This window comes from Ursus maritimus, unplaced genomic scaffold (genome assembly GCF_017311325.1).
Source record: "Ursus maritimus isolate PB19 unplaced genomic scaffold, ASM1731132v1 scaffold_17, whole genome shotgun sequence".
Taxonomy (NCBI): Eukaryota; Metazoa; Chordata; class Mammalia; order Carnivora; family Ursidae; genus Ursus; species Ursus maritimus.
Genome location: NW_024424119.1, coordinates 59,878,910 through 59,889,814, shown reverse-complemented (window position 1 = coordinate 59,889,814; position 10,905 = coordinate 59,878,910). Strand labels below are relative to the sequence as shown.

The 10,905-nt window shown below is 66.7% G+C and overlaps 5 protein-coding genes and 1 long non-coding RNA gene across 6 annotated transcripts in view; 2 read left to right on the top strand and 4 right to left on the bottom strand.

Moving 5' to 3' along the window:
- LOC121103136 overlaps positions 1-2,804 on the top strand; it is a 10,511-nt gene extending 7,707 nt beyond the window's left edge. Inside the window, exon 2 of the long non-coding RNA XR_005835305.1 lies at positions 2,275-2,804. This is a non-coding gene — a long non-coding RNA (uncharacterized LOC121103136). The remainder of the gene's footprint in view (positions 1-2,274) is intronic.
- Positions 1-5,937, bottom strand: part of TUBB4B (tubulin beta 4B class IVb) — a 23,116-nt gene extending 17,179 nt beyond the window's left edge. The window contains exons 1-2 of the mRNA XM_040632268.1: positions 5,931-5,937; positions 1,626-1,631 (exon numbers count right to left, since the gene is read on the bottom strand). The gene's annotated coding sequence lies outside the window, so the exon portion shown is untranslated. The remainder of the gene's footprint in view (positions 1-1,625; positions 1,632-5,930) is intronic.
- LOC121103135 (RING finger protein 224-like) lies at positions 189-641 on the bottom strand. The gene has a single exon (XM_040632273.1). It carries the CDS (start codon positions 639-641, stop codon positions 189-191), a length of 453 nt encoding a protein of 150 aa, XP_040488207.1.
- On the bottom strand, positions 2,870-3,510 carry CYSRT1 (cysteine rich tail 1). The gene has a single exon (XM_008704357.2). The coding sequence runs from the start codon at positions 3,508-3,510 to the stop codon at positions 3,085-3,087; it is 426 nt and encodes a 141-aa protein (XP_008702579.2). The 3' UTR covers positions 2,870-3,084.
- On the top strand, positions 4,481-8,712 carry RNF208 (ring finger protein 208). The gene is made up of 2 exons (XM_008704282.2): positions 4,481-5,632; positions 7,229-8,712. The coding sequence occupies exon 2, from the start codon at positions 7,758-7,760 to the stop codon at positions 8,553-8,555; it is 798 nt and encodes a 265-aa protein (XP_008702504.2). The 5' UTR covers positions 4,481-5,632; positions 7,229-7,757; the 3' UTR covers positions 8,556-8,712.
- A 634-nt stretch (positions 8,713-9,346) lies between these two features.
- On the bottom strand, positions 9,347-10,902 carry LOC121103041 (the record flags this gene model as incomplete). The annotated part of the gene is made up of 1 exon (XM_040631385.1): positions 9,347-10,902. A coding segment is annotated over one exon (849 nt), but the record flags the coding sequence as incomplete, so codon positions are not given.
- Between the last annotated feature and the right edge of the window lie 3 nt (positions 10,903-10,905).

The following is a 10,905-nucleotide window of genomic DNA, read 5'->3' as shown; positions in this document are numbered from 1 at the left end:
GGTCACCCGCGTCTCAAAGAGTGTCATAGTACCAGGGGCACAGCCCCCAAGCTCAGGCTGCGGTCTGGGGGAGTCTGTGTAGGGCAGCCGCGGGATGCTCGGCCCTCAGGCTGCTCTGGGCTGCCTGTGCTGCCCTTGGAGGTTCCAAGGTAGAGACATGCGGTGGGCAGCAGCTCCCCTGCCGGGACTCAGACCTCGGGACTGTCAGGGGCGTCCCAGCAGCGGCCGCAGCAGCACCTGGCCTGGGGGAAGTGGGGCTGGGCGCCCAAGGTGGGACAGAGCCTGGCTGGCTGCCGAGTGATGGCAGTGCCGCCTTTGGGGGGCGCAGGGGGCTCCACACGAGACAGCTCCCGCTCAGCCTTCACGGCCAGGAAGGCGGCCAGGTCGAGGTCCAGCATGGCCACCCCTCCACGGGGTGTGGGTGTGCTCTGGCGGCACTGTGGGCAGGGGATCCAGTGCTGCTCGGGAGCCGGAGCGTCCAGCCGCTGCACGCACGCCTGGCAGAAGGTGTGGCCGCAGTAGAGCCGGCGTGGCAGGTGCCCGGCGAGGTCGTAGGCTGAGTAGCAGATGATGCAGTCACCCCGCCGGGACCCAGCGGCTGTCCCCTCCTCGGAGACCCGGGGACTCTCAGGCTGTAGCATCCTGGGGGAGGCGTGCAGGGGAGCTGCAGCCCACCCTGCCTGCCTCTGAGACTATCGTGCATGGTTGGGCCCTGGCAACAGGAGCCTGCCCCAGAGGACAGGGGCCTGGGCCTCTGCAGAGGGTGGGTGGTGGCCGGCAGAGTCTGAGCACAGCCTGGGTTCCTGTGGCTGCCGGGTGGGCAGCAGCCTGTCCCGCTGTTTGGTCCCTCTCCCTGACCCCCCTGCTCAGCTCCAGGCCCCCCCACTCCCCAGCCTTCCTAAGCCCGAGGACTCTCTTACCTGCATCCGCTCGACTGGGCAGCTATGCCCAGCCAGAGGATGTCCAGGGGCTGGGGGGGACCTAGGGCGCCCTGCGGCTCCCTTCCTGGGGCTCGCATTACTGGCCGAGCACAGACGAGTCAGCAGGGAGGCGGGTGGTGGCTGCAGGCAGGTGTGGGTTCCCCTTTCAGCCACAAAGCACTTGCAACTCGATCCACCAGCACCACCAACCCAGCAGGAGATGAGGCACTCCCGCCCCCATGCCCGGACCCAGCTCCACCAGTCCCCCAGCCAGGCTCGGCTTCATAGCTCACCAGGGTCCCTCTCCCCGCCCTGGTGAGCCAGGCCCACCTCCACACCACCCCTACTCTCATGCTCCCCCCACTTCGCACTAGGAAAGCCTTCTGGCCTTGACCTGGGGGCTGCTGCTTCAACTCTTAGCTCAAGCATCGCCCCTTCCAGGTAACCTGCCAGGACCCTCCCTGGCTCAGAGCCCGGAGGGTCCTGCTCTTCTGAAGCTCAACCCACAGTGTGCATGTGTCCATGTCGATCTGTCCCGCACCTTCCTCCTGCCTGGTCTGGGTCTGTCGTGCCCCCGTTCAGGGCAGCAGCCAGCCCCACAAGGTCCCAAGGAGGAGCTCAGCACAGGTCTGGAGACCCTCACTCACACACGGGGATTGCCCAGCAGCTCCCTGGGGCTCCCTGGTCACCCCCAGTAGAGGCCACCTCCCCCTTCACATCTGCCTGGCTGTGGCCCCTGGGCCAGCACGGTGACCTTGACTGTGGGCACAGCACAATGGGGTGTGTCAAGAATGGTCAGGATGGGATCGGGACCCTCACTGCTCAGCTGGGAGGAAGCCAAGAACCAGAGGGGCTCCTCCTCAGTCGTAGCACCTGGCAGTCCACAGCCTCCCTGACTGGTCCGACAGGTGTCTGCGGCCGGCCTGGGTGGGGTCATCCTCTGTGGTGGCAGGCCATGGCTCAGGGGCCAGGAAGCTGGCCCACCTGAGGGCCTGCACAGTCAGACCAATGACCTGTCCACCCACGCCCAGAGACAGGGCTTGCCTTGTGGACGGTCACCCTGGGTTAGGGGAGGGCTGGCCCCGGGACCCGTCCAGCCCGCAAGGCCCGCTCAGCTGCCTCTTCCAGCTGTCTCTGCCTGGCCCTGGAAACGGCGGAGTGCCCAGCACGGGTCTTACCATTCAGTCCCCACCCCGGCATCCCAGCCTCACCCCAGCAGTGAGGCGATACCAGCGTTAAGCAGCCTAGCTCCCCACATGCCCCCTCAGGCAGGCACTTTACGCTGCTCAGACAGATGGGAGATCTGTCCTCCGTGGGGCCCACTGGCCAGCTCCTTTCCTGCTCCCTCTTCCAGCAGGTCCAGGCCCTGCAGGCAGGACAGCAGAGGAGCAGCATGGCTTGGGTGCCACACAGCAGACGGTGAGCAACTGACGTTTCACGAGGAACCAGAAAAACCCCCCGGCTGAGGTAGGGCAGTGACTCATGGATGGGCAGGGCCTGGTGCTGGCCGCCAGGGCTCCCACTCCCAGAAACTTGCCAGAGCCAGTCCCTCCCGCCACGGTCCTGCCAACATGACCCTCCTCCTGGAGGCCTTTCCTGGGGCTCCACCCCCGCCCCGGGTTCCATGCATAGTATCCTCCTACTGTCTGACCCACTGCCTGACCTGTCTCCCAGCCTTGGCCTCAGCCCTAGGGAATGCAAGACAGCTTGAACCCAGGCCCGGCTGGGCCAGGGCAGGGGACGCACTCCCATCCCTCTGGACAGACCTGAGGCCTGCAACACCGGGTGCCCTCCCCATTCCTGAATGCCCCACAGAGGCTGAGCCTGTGCTGTTGGCCAGCCCGGGACCCTCCTCAAGGGGGCAGCAGTAAAGAAGAGCAACCACAACAAAGCTCACTCTGCTTTATTGCCTGGGCCATGGGCCTCGAGGGAGGTGGTCGAGGGTGTCTCCAGGGCTGCCATCACGGCAGGTGTCCAGGCTCTCTCGCAAGGGGCTGGAGTTGGGCAGTTGGCCTTCTTGGCAAGTGGGTGCTCCTGTCCAGGGTGGGAAGTGGCCAACGCCCATGACAATGGTCAGTGGCTGCCCCAAATGGGTGGGCAGTGCCATGGCCGCCTGAGCCATGGTGGGGTCCTGCAGCCGGCCCCGCGGCCTGGCAGGGCTGGGCTAGGAGACGACGCAGCAGCAGCTGTGGCAGCGGCAGAAGCGAGGGCAGTGGCAGCAGGAGCAGCAAGGGCAGCAGCAGCAATGGTGGGCGATGTCATCACCACGCCCGATGGGTGGCCGGCCAGCGTAGGTCAGTCCTGCCGGCCGCTGCCCACTACCATAGGGGTTGCCGGGCTGTGGCCGGGCCTGTTGGCCCTGGATCTGGGTGGCCCCCTTGGTCCCCTTGGCGCCCTTGCTCTCTGGGGCCTCCTTGGTGGGCTGCAGGAGCCGGGTGGGCTCTGAGGGGCAGGACTCCGCAGGCAGAGGCTGTGACCCCCAGGAAGAGGAAGCCGCCTCCAGCTGCTGCCCCAGGTCGGGCCGTAGATGAGCCCGGGGGATGCTGACCTGGGCATACGGGTTCTTGACGACCATCTCATGCGGGTCCATGGCCCAGCCTGGCGGGGGCAGGCAGAGGAGACAATATCGGCTCAGGGGAGGGGAACAGCTGCAGCCCAAGAAAGCACCCACCCCGCGGAGAAGCCAGGCCTGTGTGTCCGCGCCTGTGCATGGGGGTGAGCTGAGTGTGAGGGCCAGTGTCTCCCAGCTGCCCTCCCTGCATGGCAGTGCCCCGTGATGGGACTGCGAATGGGCTGGGGAGGCTGTGCCCGTGATTGAGCCCCAGTGCAGGGAAGCCCCTCAGCCCAGGACCCACCTGGAGTGGTGATGGCAGCAGTCTACCCTCTTGTCCTGTGGGCCAGGTCCCGGTGCCTATGAGGTAAGCAACTGGCAGCTAGCTGCCTTTTCCCTCCTGGGGAGGGGCGGGGCCGTGGGGTGGAGCTCAAAGATGGGGTTCCCAGGATCCCAGGAGGCCCTGGCTCGTCCAGCACAGCAGCCACCCACCCTTCCTTCTCTCGTGGGTGGTGGCCCCCACCGGGGCTAAAGGGGCACTGACGGCCTGGGTGACTCAGCCTCCACGCGTCTGGGGCACGTCCGCAGCCCTCCAAAGACCTGCAGTCACCAGGAAGGAGGGCACGAGGTAAGCCTGACGTCAGCCTCAGCTTCCCTGCCTGCGGGGGGTCTGGGGAACCCCGGCTGTCACTGCCGCACCTCGAAGCCTCTGCTTTGAGGCAGAGGACAGAGGTCCTCACTTCGAGCAGAGCCTCTAGCTGGCAGGCAGAGACGAAGGTGTTTGAGCGTGCAGACCGCCTGGAGGTTTGCGTTGTTCAACCCATAAACAGGTCTGATTCACACCCTTTGCCACAAGTGATCTCTCAGTTGGGGATGACCGGGGCTTCATTGGCAAGTGACACTTCTGGCTCATTTCTTTCTTTTTGTTTTCTTTTCATATTTTATTTATTTGAGAGAGAGAGCGCGCACAAGCGGGGTGAGAGGCAGAGGAGAGGCGGACTCCCTGCTGAGCAGGGAGCCCGAGGTGGGGCTCGGTCCCAGGACCCTGAGAGCGGGACCTGAGCTGAAGGCAGACGTTTCACCAATGGAGCCCCCCAGGTGTCCCTTCTGGCTCATTTCCGAAACTGCAGCTTCTCTCTCCTTGGTGGGCTCGGAGACCATGAGTTTCCCACACCACCAGCGTCTCCACCCTCGGAACTCACGCCTCCCCCCACCTTCATCTGTGAGGTGGCCGGTAGCACCTGCCACACAGGGTCGCCGTATTTGGGGTGGCAGTGGCTGCGAGCACCTGGGGCTGGGCCCGGCCCTGGGGATCTTCCCCAGAGCGATCTGGGCAGTAGGGTGGGGCCAGGACCTGCACCCCCAATCCTTGGTGCCCAAGGGAACCCCCAAGGAAGGGCGGGACTAAATCAGACGTGGCCCAGAGGCCAGGGTGACCGGGGTGGCCTGCATGAGGCCAGTCGGACCGGTCCGGACACGAGTTCTACCGATGAGGCTCTGGGTGAGCAGGGAAGTCGGCCTGGGGCCCCGGACCTCGCAGGTGTAGGACAGATGCTCATTGCGCAGGCTCAAAAAGCCCCGCCCACTGCCCCAACAGACTCCGCCCCCTGTTGCGAAGCGGCGGCTGGCGCATGCGCGCAACAGGCCTCGGGAGGCCGGTGAGAACTTTATTCCCCAGAAGCCTCCGCGCTCAAAGGTTTCTCTAAAGACCCGGTTCGGGTTCTGCTGGCCTTGGACAGTCCAGAACTCAACCTGGGCCGCTCAGCGCTGACCCGCGGGGTTCCGGCTCAGCGAGCGCGGACTTAGGCGGGCTCGGGGAGGCGCGCCTGCACGGGGCGGGATCTCCTGCCCAGGGGCGGGGCCTCGGGGCAAGGGGTGGGGCCTGGTGGCTGGTGCCTCCTTGGGTGCGCTCCCAGCGGGTCGCTGGGAAGTTGAGCGGAACTGGAGGCCGAGGCTGGGATCCTAGCCCTCCCCTGGCCGGGGCTCTCTGTGTTGCCCCACCTTCACGCCAGGACCCATAAGGCCCTCGACGCCCACCCTGCCGCGCACCTGCTCACCGGCGCCCATCCCTCACCCTCTCTCGCTGAATGGCTTTGGAAACTGAGCCCCAGACACACCAGCCTGAGGTCACACACAGCTGCGAAGTACCCCTATGGCACAGGTTCGCGCCTCGGGTCTGTTTTGCCCGCGTGGGCTTCCTCACCAGGAACAGCGGCCTCTCTGGGCTCTGCTGCCCTGAAGGCCCCCCGGGGGGAAGGCCTATAGCCAGGTGTAGTCGGGCCTGTACAGAGGAGAGGGGCTGTGGCCGGAAGAGGCTGAGATTGTCCAGGGTCAGGCGCAGGGCCCGGTGGTGGTCACACGAATGCTAGCATGCCATGTAGTAGCTGGAGCAGGTCAGGAGGTGGCACCGTGGAGCCCCCCCCTCCCGCAGCTGTGGCCCCTGCCCACTAGCTGTCAACATGTTCTCTGCCTTTTCTCTCACCTGAGGGCTCCCCACAGGCAGAGGGTATATCCCAGGGAATTAGGGGAGCCGGGCTTGAGGAGGAAGCAGAAAGGAATGGGGCCTCTGTGCTGGGTGGGGTCAGGTCAGCACACAAATATGTGACGGCAGGGCACGTGCTGACCTAATGGGATGCCGGAAAAGGCCACCCCACCCTGGGTGCGTGTCCTCAGTGGGCTGCCCCACTGGCCTGTCCAGTTGTCTGTCTGACCTTCTGCTACACCTTGCCCCACCCATCTGTCCAGCATTCCTGTCCTTGGAGCCTTCTCCCAACTACTGTCCCTCCCTTCCCTCCACTCTTCGGGTATCTTGCTCACCCCTCATGGTCACATCGTCCTCTTCGTTGAGCACAACCTGGGTGCACTCGTGAGCTGGAGGCATGCGCCGTGGGGACAGAGTGGAAGGACAAGCAGAGACCCTGACTCTCTGGGGGGGACATATGGCATTCTCCGGGTGGGGTCCTGGGAACCTGAGACCACCTCTCCACTCCTCTTGCCTTCCTCCCTCTGGCATTGTGAGGCCCCAGGCTTCGGAAAACAGGATTTCCCGTCTAGAATTGGAGGTGGGGGTACTTGACTAGGACCCAGGGTCGGCCAGGCAGGACGCAGGATGGGGGCGTACTGAAAAGGGGCGACGCGGGGGTCCTGATCCACACGCGGCTGGCTCGCTAGGCCAGGCAACCCCGGGAGCGGGCGCCAGGCCCGCGGCGATGGAGGGGCGGCTGAGAGACAGGCCCCGCCCCGCGGACCCCGCGCGGGTCCCCAGACGGGGGGTGGCGCTGCGGGCGCGGGCGGGCGCCGCGCGCACTGCGGTCCCCGCGCCTCCGCCGCAGAGCGCGCCACGCTCCGCACGCACCTGCCGCCGCGCCGCGCTGCCCGGAGCCCCGCGCCCCGCGCCCCTGAGAGCCGCCGTGCCGCTCCATCGCCCGAGGTCGCCGCCGGAGCCTCCGGAGCCTCCGGGCCGAGGCGCGGGCGTCGCATCCGGGCCTGCCTTTGAGACAACCTCTGCGGCGGCGGCGGCGCGCGGCCCGGGGACGCCAGGCTGGGGCAGGTGAGCTCGGGCGGGGCGGGACGGCCGCGGGGTCGCGACTCGCAGCCCCTTCCCACCCGGGCAGGGGTTGGGCCTTGGGGGCGGAGGCTGGGGAGGGGGCTGGGTTCCGAATCCAGCGAGGGTTAGGGTCAGAGGTCGGGCGCCCTGTCTTTTGTGCAGGGTGAGGGTGGGCCCGGGCGCTGCCCTCACACTGTCTCTCACCTGCAGCTCGGGCCTGGTCCAGGCCTCTCCTCTGCTCCCGCCGCCGCCGATCCCGCGGCCTGGGGCCTCCCGCAGCCAGGGCTCAGGCTAGCTGCCTTCCCTGGGCGCCCTGTCCTGGAGCCATGGGGCCCACCTAGCCCCTGCCTGCCCGGATGTCCCTGCTCCGGGACTGCTGACCTCGGCTGCAGGGGGAGCTCCCCCCACACCCCCTCGCCAGCCTCAGCAGCCAGAGACCCTGGGTGAGCCCCTGGGCCAGACCTGCAGCCCAGGACAGCCTCCCATACCCCCCTGCCCCTGCCTCCCTCCTCCTCCCCCACCCCTTCCTCCTCCTCCTAGGACTGGACCAGAGAAGCCACTGTGGCCACTGGGGGGGGCCCTGCCCCCCCAGCTCTCGCCGGCCGCCCCCAGGAGTCCTCGGGGCGGCCGGGGTCCCCACCAGGCCTGGCGGGACCAGGATGCTGCTCCCTCTCCTCCTCCCCGGCCTCACCCGACGCCCCCACCCACCCGAACACCCAGTCTGACTGGAGACAGCCGGATGCCGGTTGACCCTGGGCCCGAGGTGGGCAGTGGCTGGCCAGGCCTCCTCATGTCCTGCCTGAAGGGCCCCCATGTCATCCTCAAGATGGAGGCCATGAAGATTGTTCACCCTGAGAAGTTCCCCGAGCTGCAGGCGGCTGCCCCTTGCTTCCCACCTGCACCGCGGCCCACCCCTGCCCTGGCACCCAAACGCGCCTGGCCCTCAGACACAGAGATCATCGTCAACCAGGCATGTGGGGGGGACGTGCCTGCCTTGGAAGGGGCACCCCGCACCCCTCCCTTGCCGCGACGGCCCCGCAAGGGCAGTGTGGAGCTGGGCTTTCCCCGAGTGGCGCCCGCGGACGAGGTCATCGTGAATCAGTACGTGGTGCGGCCTGGCCCTGCCACCTCGGGCCCCCCCGCCACAGCAGCACCAGCTTCAGGTGAGCCCCTGGAGTGCCCGACCTGCGGGCACACGTACAACGTCACCCAGCGGCGGCCCCGAGTGCTGTCCTGCCTGCACTCTGTGTGTGAGCAGTGCCTGCAGATTCTCTACGAGTCCTGCCCGAAGTACAAGTTCATCTCCTGTCCCACCTGCCGCCGCGAGACGGTGCTCTTCACGGACTACGGCCTGGCTGCGCTCGCCGTCAACACGTCCATTCTGAGCCGCCTGCCACCTGAGGCGCTGACCGCCCCGTCTGGTGGCCAGTGGGGGGGTGAGCCGGAGGGCAGCTGCTACCAGACCTTCCGGCAGTACTGTGGGGCCGCGTGCACCTGCCACGTTCGGAACCCGCTGTCCGCCTGCTCCATCATGTAGCACCCACCTGCTCGCCACTGCCCGCCAGTCCTTGCTCGCCGCTTCTTCAGGGATCCGGCCCTGCCCCGTCGCCTGTTGACCCCTCGCCCACCACAGCTTCTGGTCCCTACCCGTGTGGCATTGTCGCTGCAGCCAGCTCTGCCATTAAAACTCTTTGCCAAAGTTTGCACCTTGTTCCCTGGACTGAAGCCTGCTCTTGTGGCCTGTGCCCAGGGCAGCGGCCCAGACAGGGTCCAGCCTGGAGCCACCAGAGGTAGGCCCAGTGCTGCGCCGGGTCCACTTGCTCTGCTTGCTGGGGCCAGGCGGGGCCAGGCGCACTGCTCAGGAGGGCTGGGCCTGGTTGCACTTGCTCTGCTTGCTGGGGCCAGGCGGGGCCAGGCGCACCGCTCAGGAGGGCTGGGCCTGGTTGTGTGTGTGTGTGTGCGCGCGTACGAATGCCCCACACGTCTGTGCAGAGCCAGCCAGCCTCCTGTGTGCGGGCAAAGGGCGGACGTACCCTCTGCACTGGCCACTGGATGTGGGGGCAGCTGGATGGGGGACGTCTCCATCTGTCAGGCTCCTGGTACCCACCGGACCCTCTGAAGTTGTACGGGAATGGCTTTTGAACCAGTCTGAGCCAGGGTTGAGACAAAGGCTGGCTGAGACCATGGTGGGGACCCAGGGGCCTTCGATCTTGTACTCCACTACCTGGATTTGGGAAGCAAGCTCTGTGGTGGAGGGGGGAGGAGAGGAGGGTTGGGGAGAGCCGCAGGGGGCTGATGAAGGGATAGAGACGACAAGAACACGGTGGCGAGGTCTCAGTAGCAGCTGCTGTGTACTGAGAGCCATTTCTTGTGCTAAGCACAGCACTCAGCCTGTCACCCACAAACCCATGAGGTCGTGCTGATTGTGTCTGTCCTTTAGATAAAGGCCCCAGGCTCAATGACAGGAGGTTACAGGGCACTCGGGCCTCAGGTCAGTGCCGTCCAGCCCCAAGGCCTAGTCATTCAGGGACATGTGCTGGATACCTGGCCACTCGGGCCACCCCCTTGGGTCCTGACCCAGTCAGTGAGGAAACTGTGGCCTGAGCTGGCGCAGCAAGGGCCCCTCCCCTCTGCTGCCCTGACCTTCAAGGAATACGCACTGGCCCTTATCTATAACACGACAGCCTTCTGGGTTCACTTTCACGTCCACTGTGTCCCTCTTGCAGACAGGTTGGTGGGGCCGGGAGAGGGGTGTGAAGACAGCTGTCAGTGTGGGGCCTGGCCGCAGGCCTCCTCCAGCACTGTCCGTGGGCACCAGTAGTTAGCGTCTGGGCGGCAGGGTGGTTTGACGTCTCTGGCTCCTGGGTCGGCCTGGCCCCAGGTCTGGGTCTGGACTAAAGGCTAGTGCCCGGCTCCATCTTGGGCTGCTCAGTTTGGTCCTCAGGCCTCGGGGCCAGCCTGGGTCTCATGGTCCACCAGTGGCCAGCACCATCTGAGGGCCCCATGGTGCTGGTGGCGGGTGTGATAGACCCTGCTCAGTGGCCGGAGCGGTCCAGCAGCATGAAGAGCAGCCCCAGCAGCATGAGCGGTGCGAAGATGAGCAGCAGGCCCACCAGTTCAAGGGCCAGCAGGCCCAGTAGCGCTAGGCGGCGGGCACAGGGCCCTCGTTCCCGCAAGGCCCAGAGCCGGGTGCCCAGGCAGGGCGGGCAGGGCAGGAAGGGCAGGCAGCCCTGGCCGCCCACGGGCCCCGCCAGGAAGCGCAGCTGGTAGCGATGCTCTAGGGAGGCCCAGGGCCCAGGGCCCCGGCGGGGCGGAGCAGGGGGGGTAGGGGGCCGTGGGCCCTGGGGCCCGTCTGCCTGCAACAGTTCCTCCTGTAGCCGGCAGATCTCCCACTCGAGCATGGGTGTCTTCTGGCGACACAGTGGGCAGCACACCTGGCCCAGGCTGGTGCTGGGGGCTGTGCCCAGCAGCTGGTGCAGGCAGCCCACGCACAGGCCGTGGCCGCAGTTCAGCAGGGCCAGGCGGTGCTCGCAGGGCCCATAGGGCTCTGTGCAAATGGGGCACTCCTCCCCCCCCCACTCCCCTGCCTGCTCCCCAGCCTCATCCTCCCTCCCTTGCCCAGCCCAGGGGCAGGCTGTGGCTGTGGCCCCCAGCAGGGGCTCACTGTCTAGAGCCCCAGCACCCTGGGGGTTCCTAAGAACCCTGCTGTCCAACTCTTCATCTGCCAGCACCTGGAGTGGGGGAGCTAGGCATTCAGGGCCCAGAGAGGCTGAAGGCAGACCGGTGAGTCCAGAGCTAAGGTCACAGGGGCCATGAGTGGGGGCCCTGGGACAGGAGTCCGGGTGGGTGGGCGGGGTCCCCAGGGTGGCGACCAGGGTGGTTGGGGC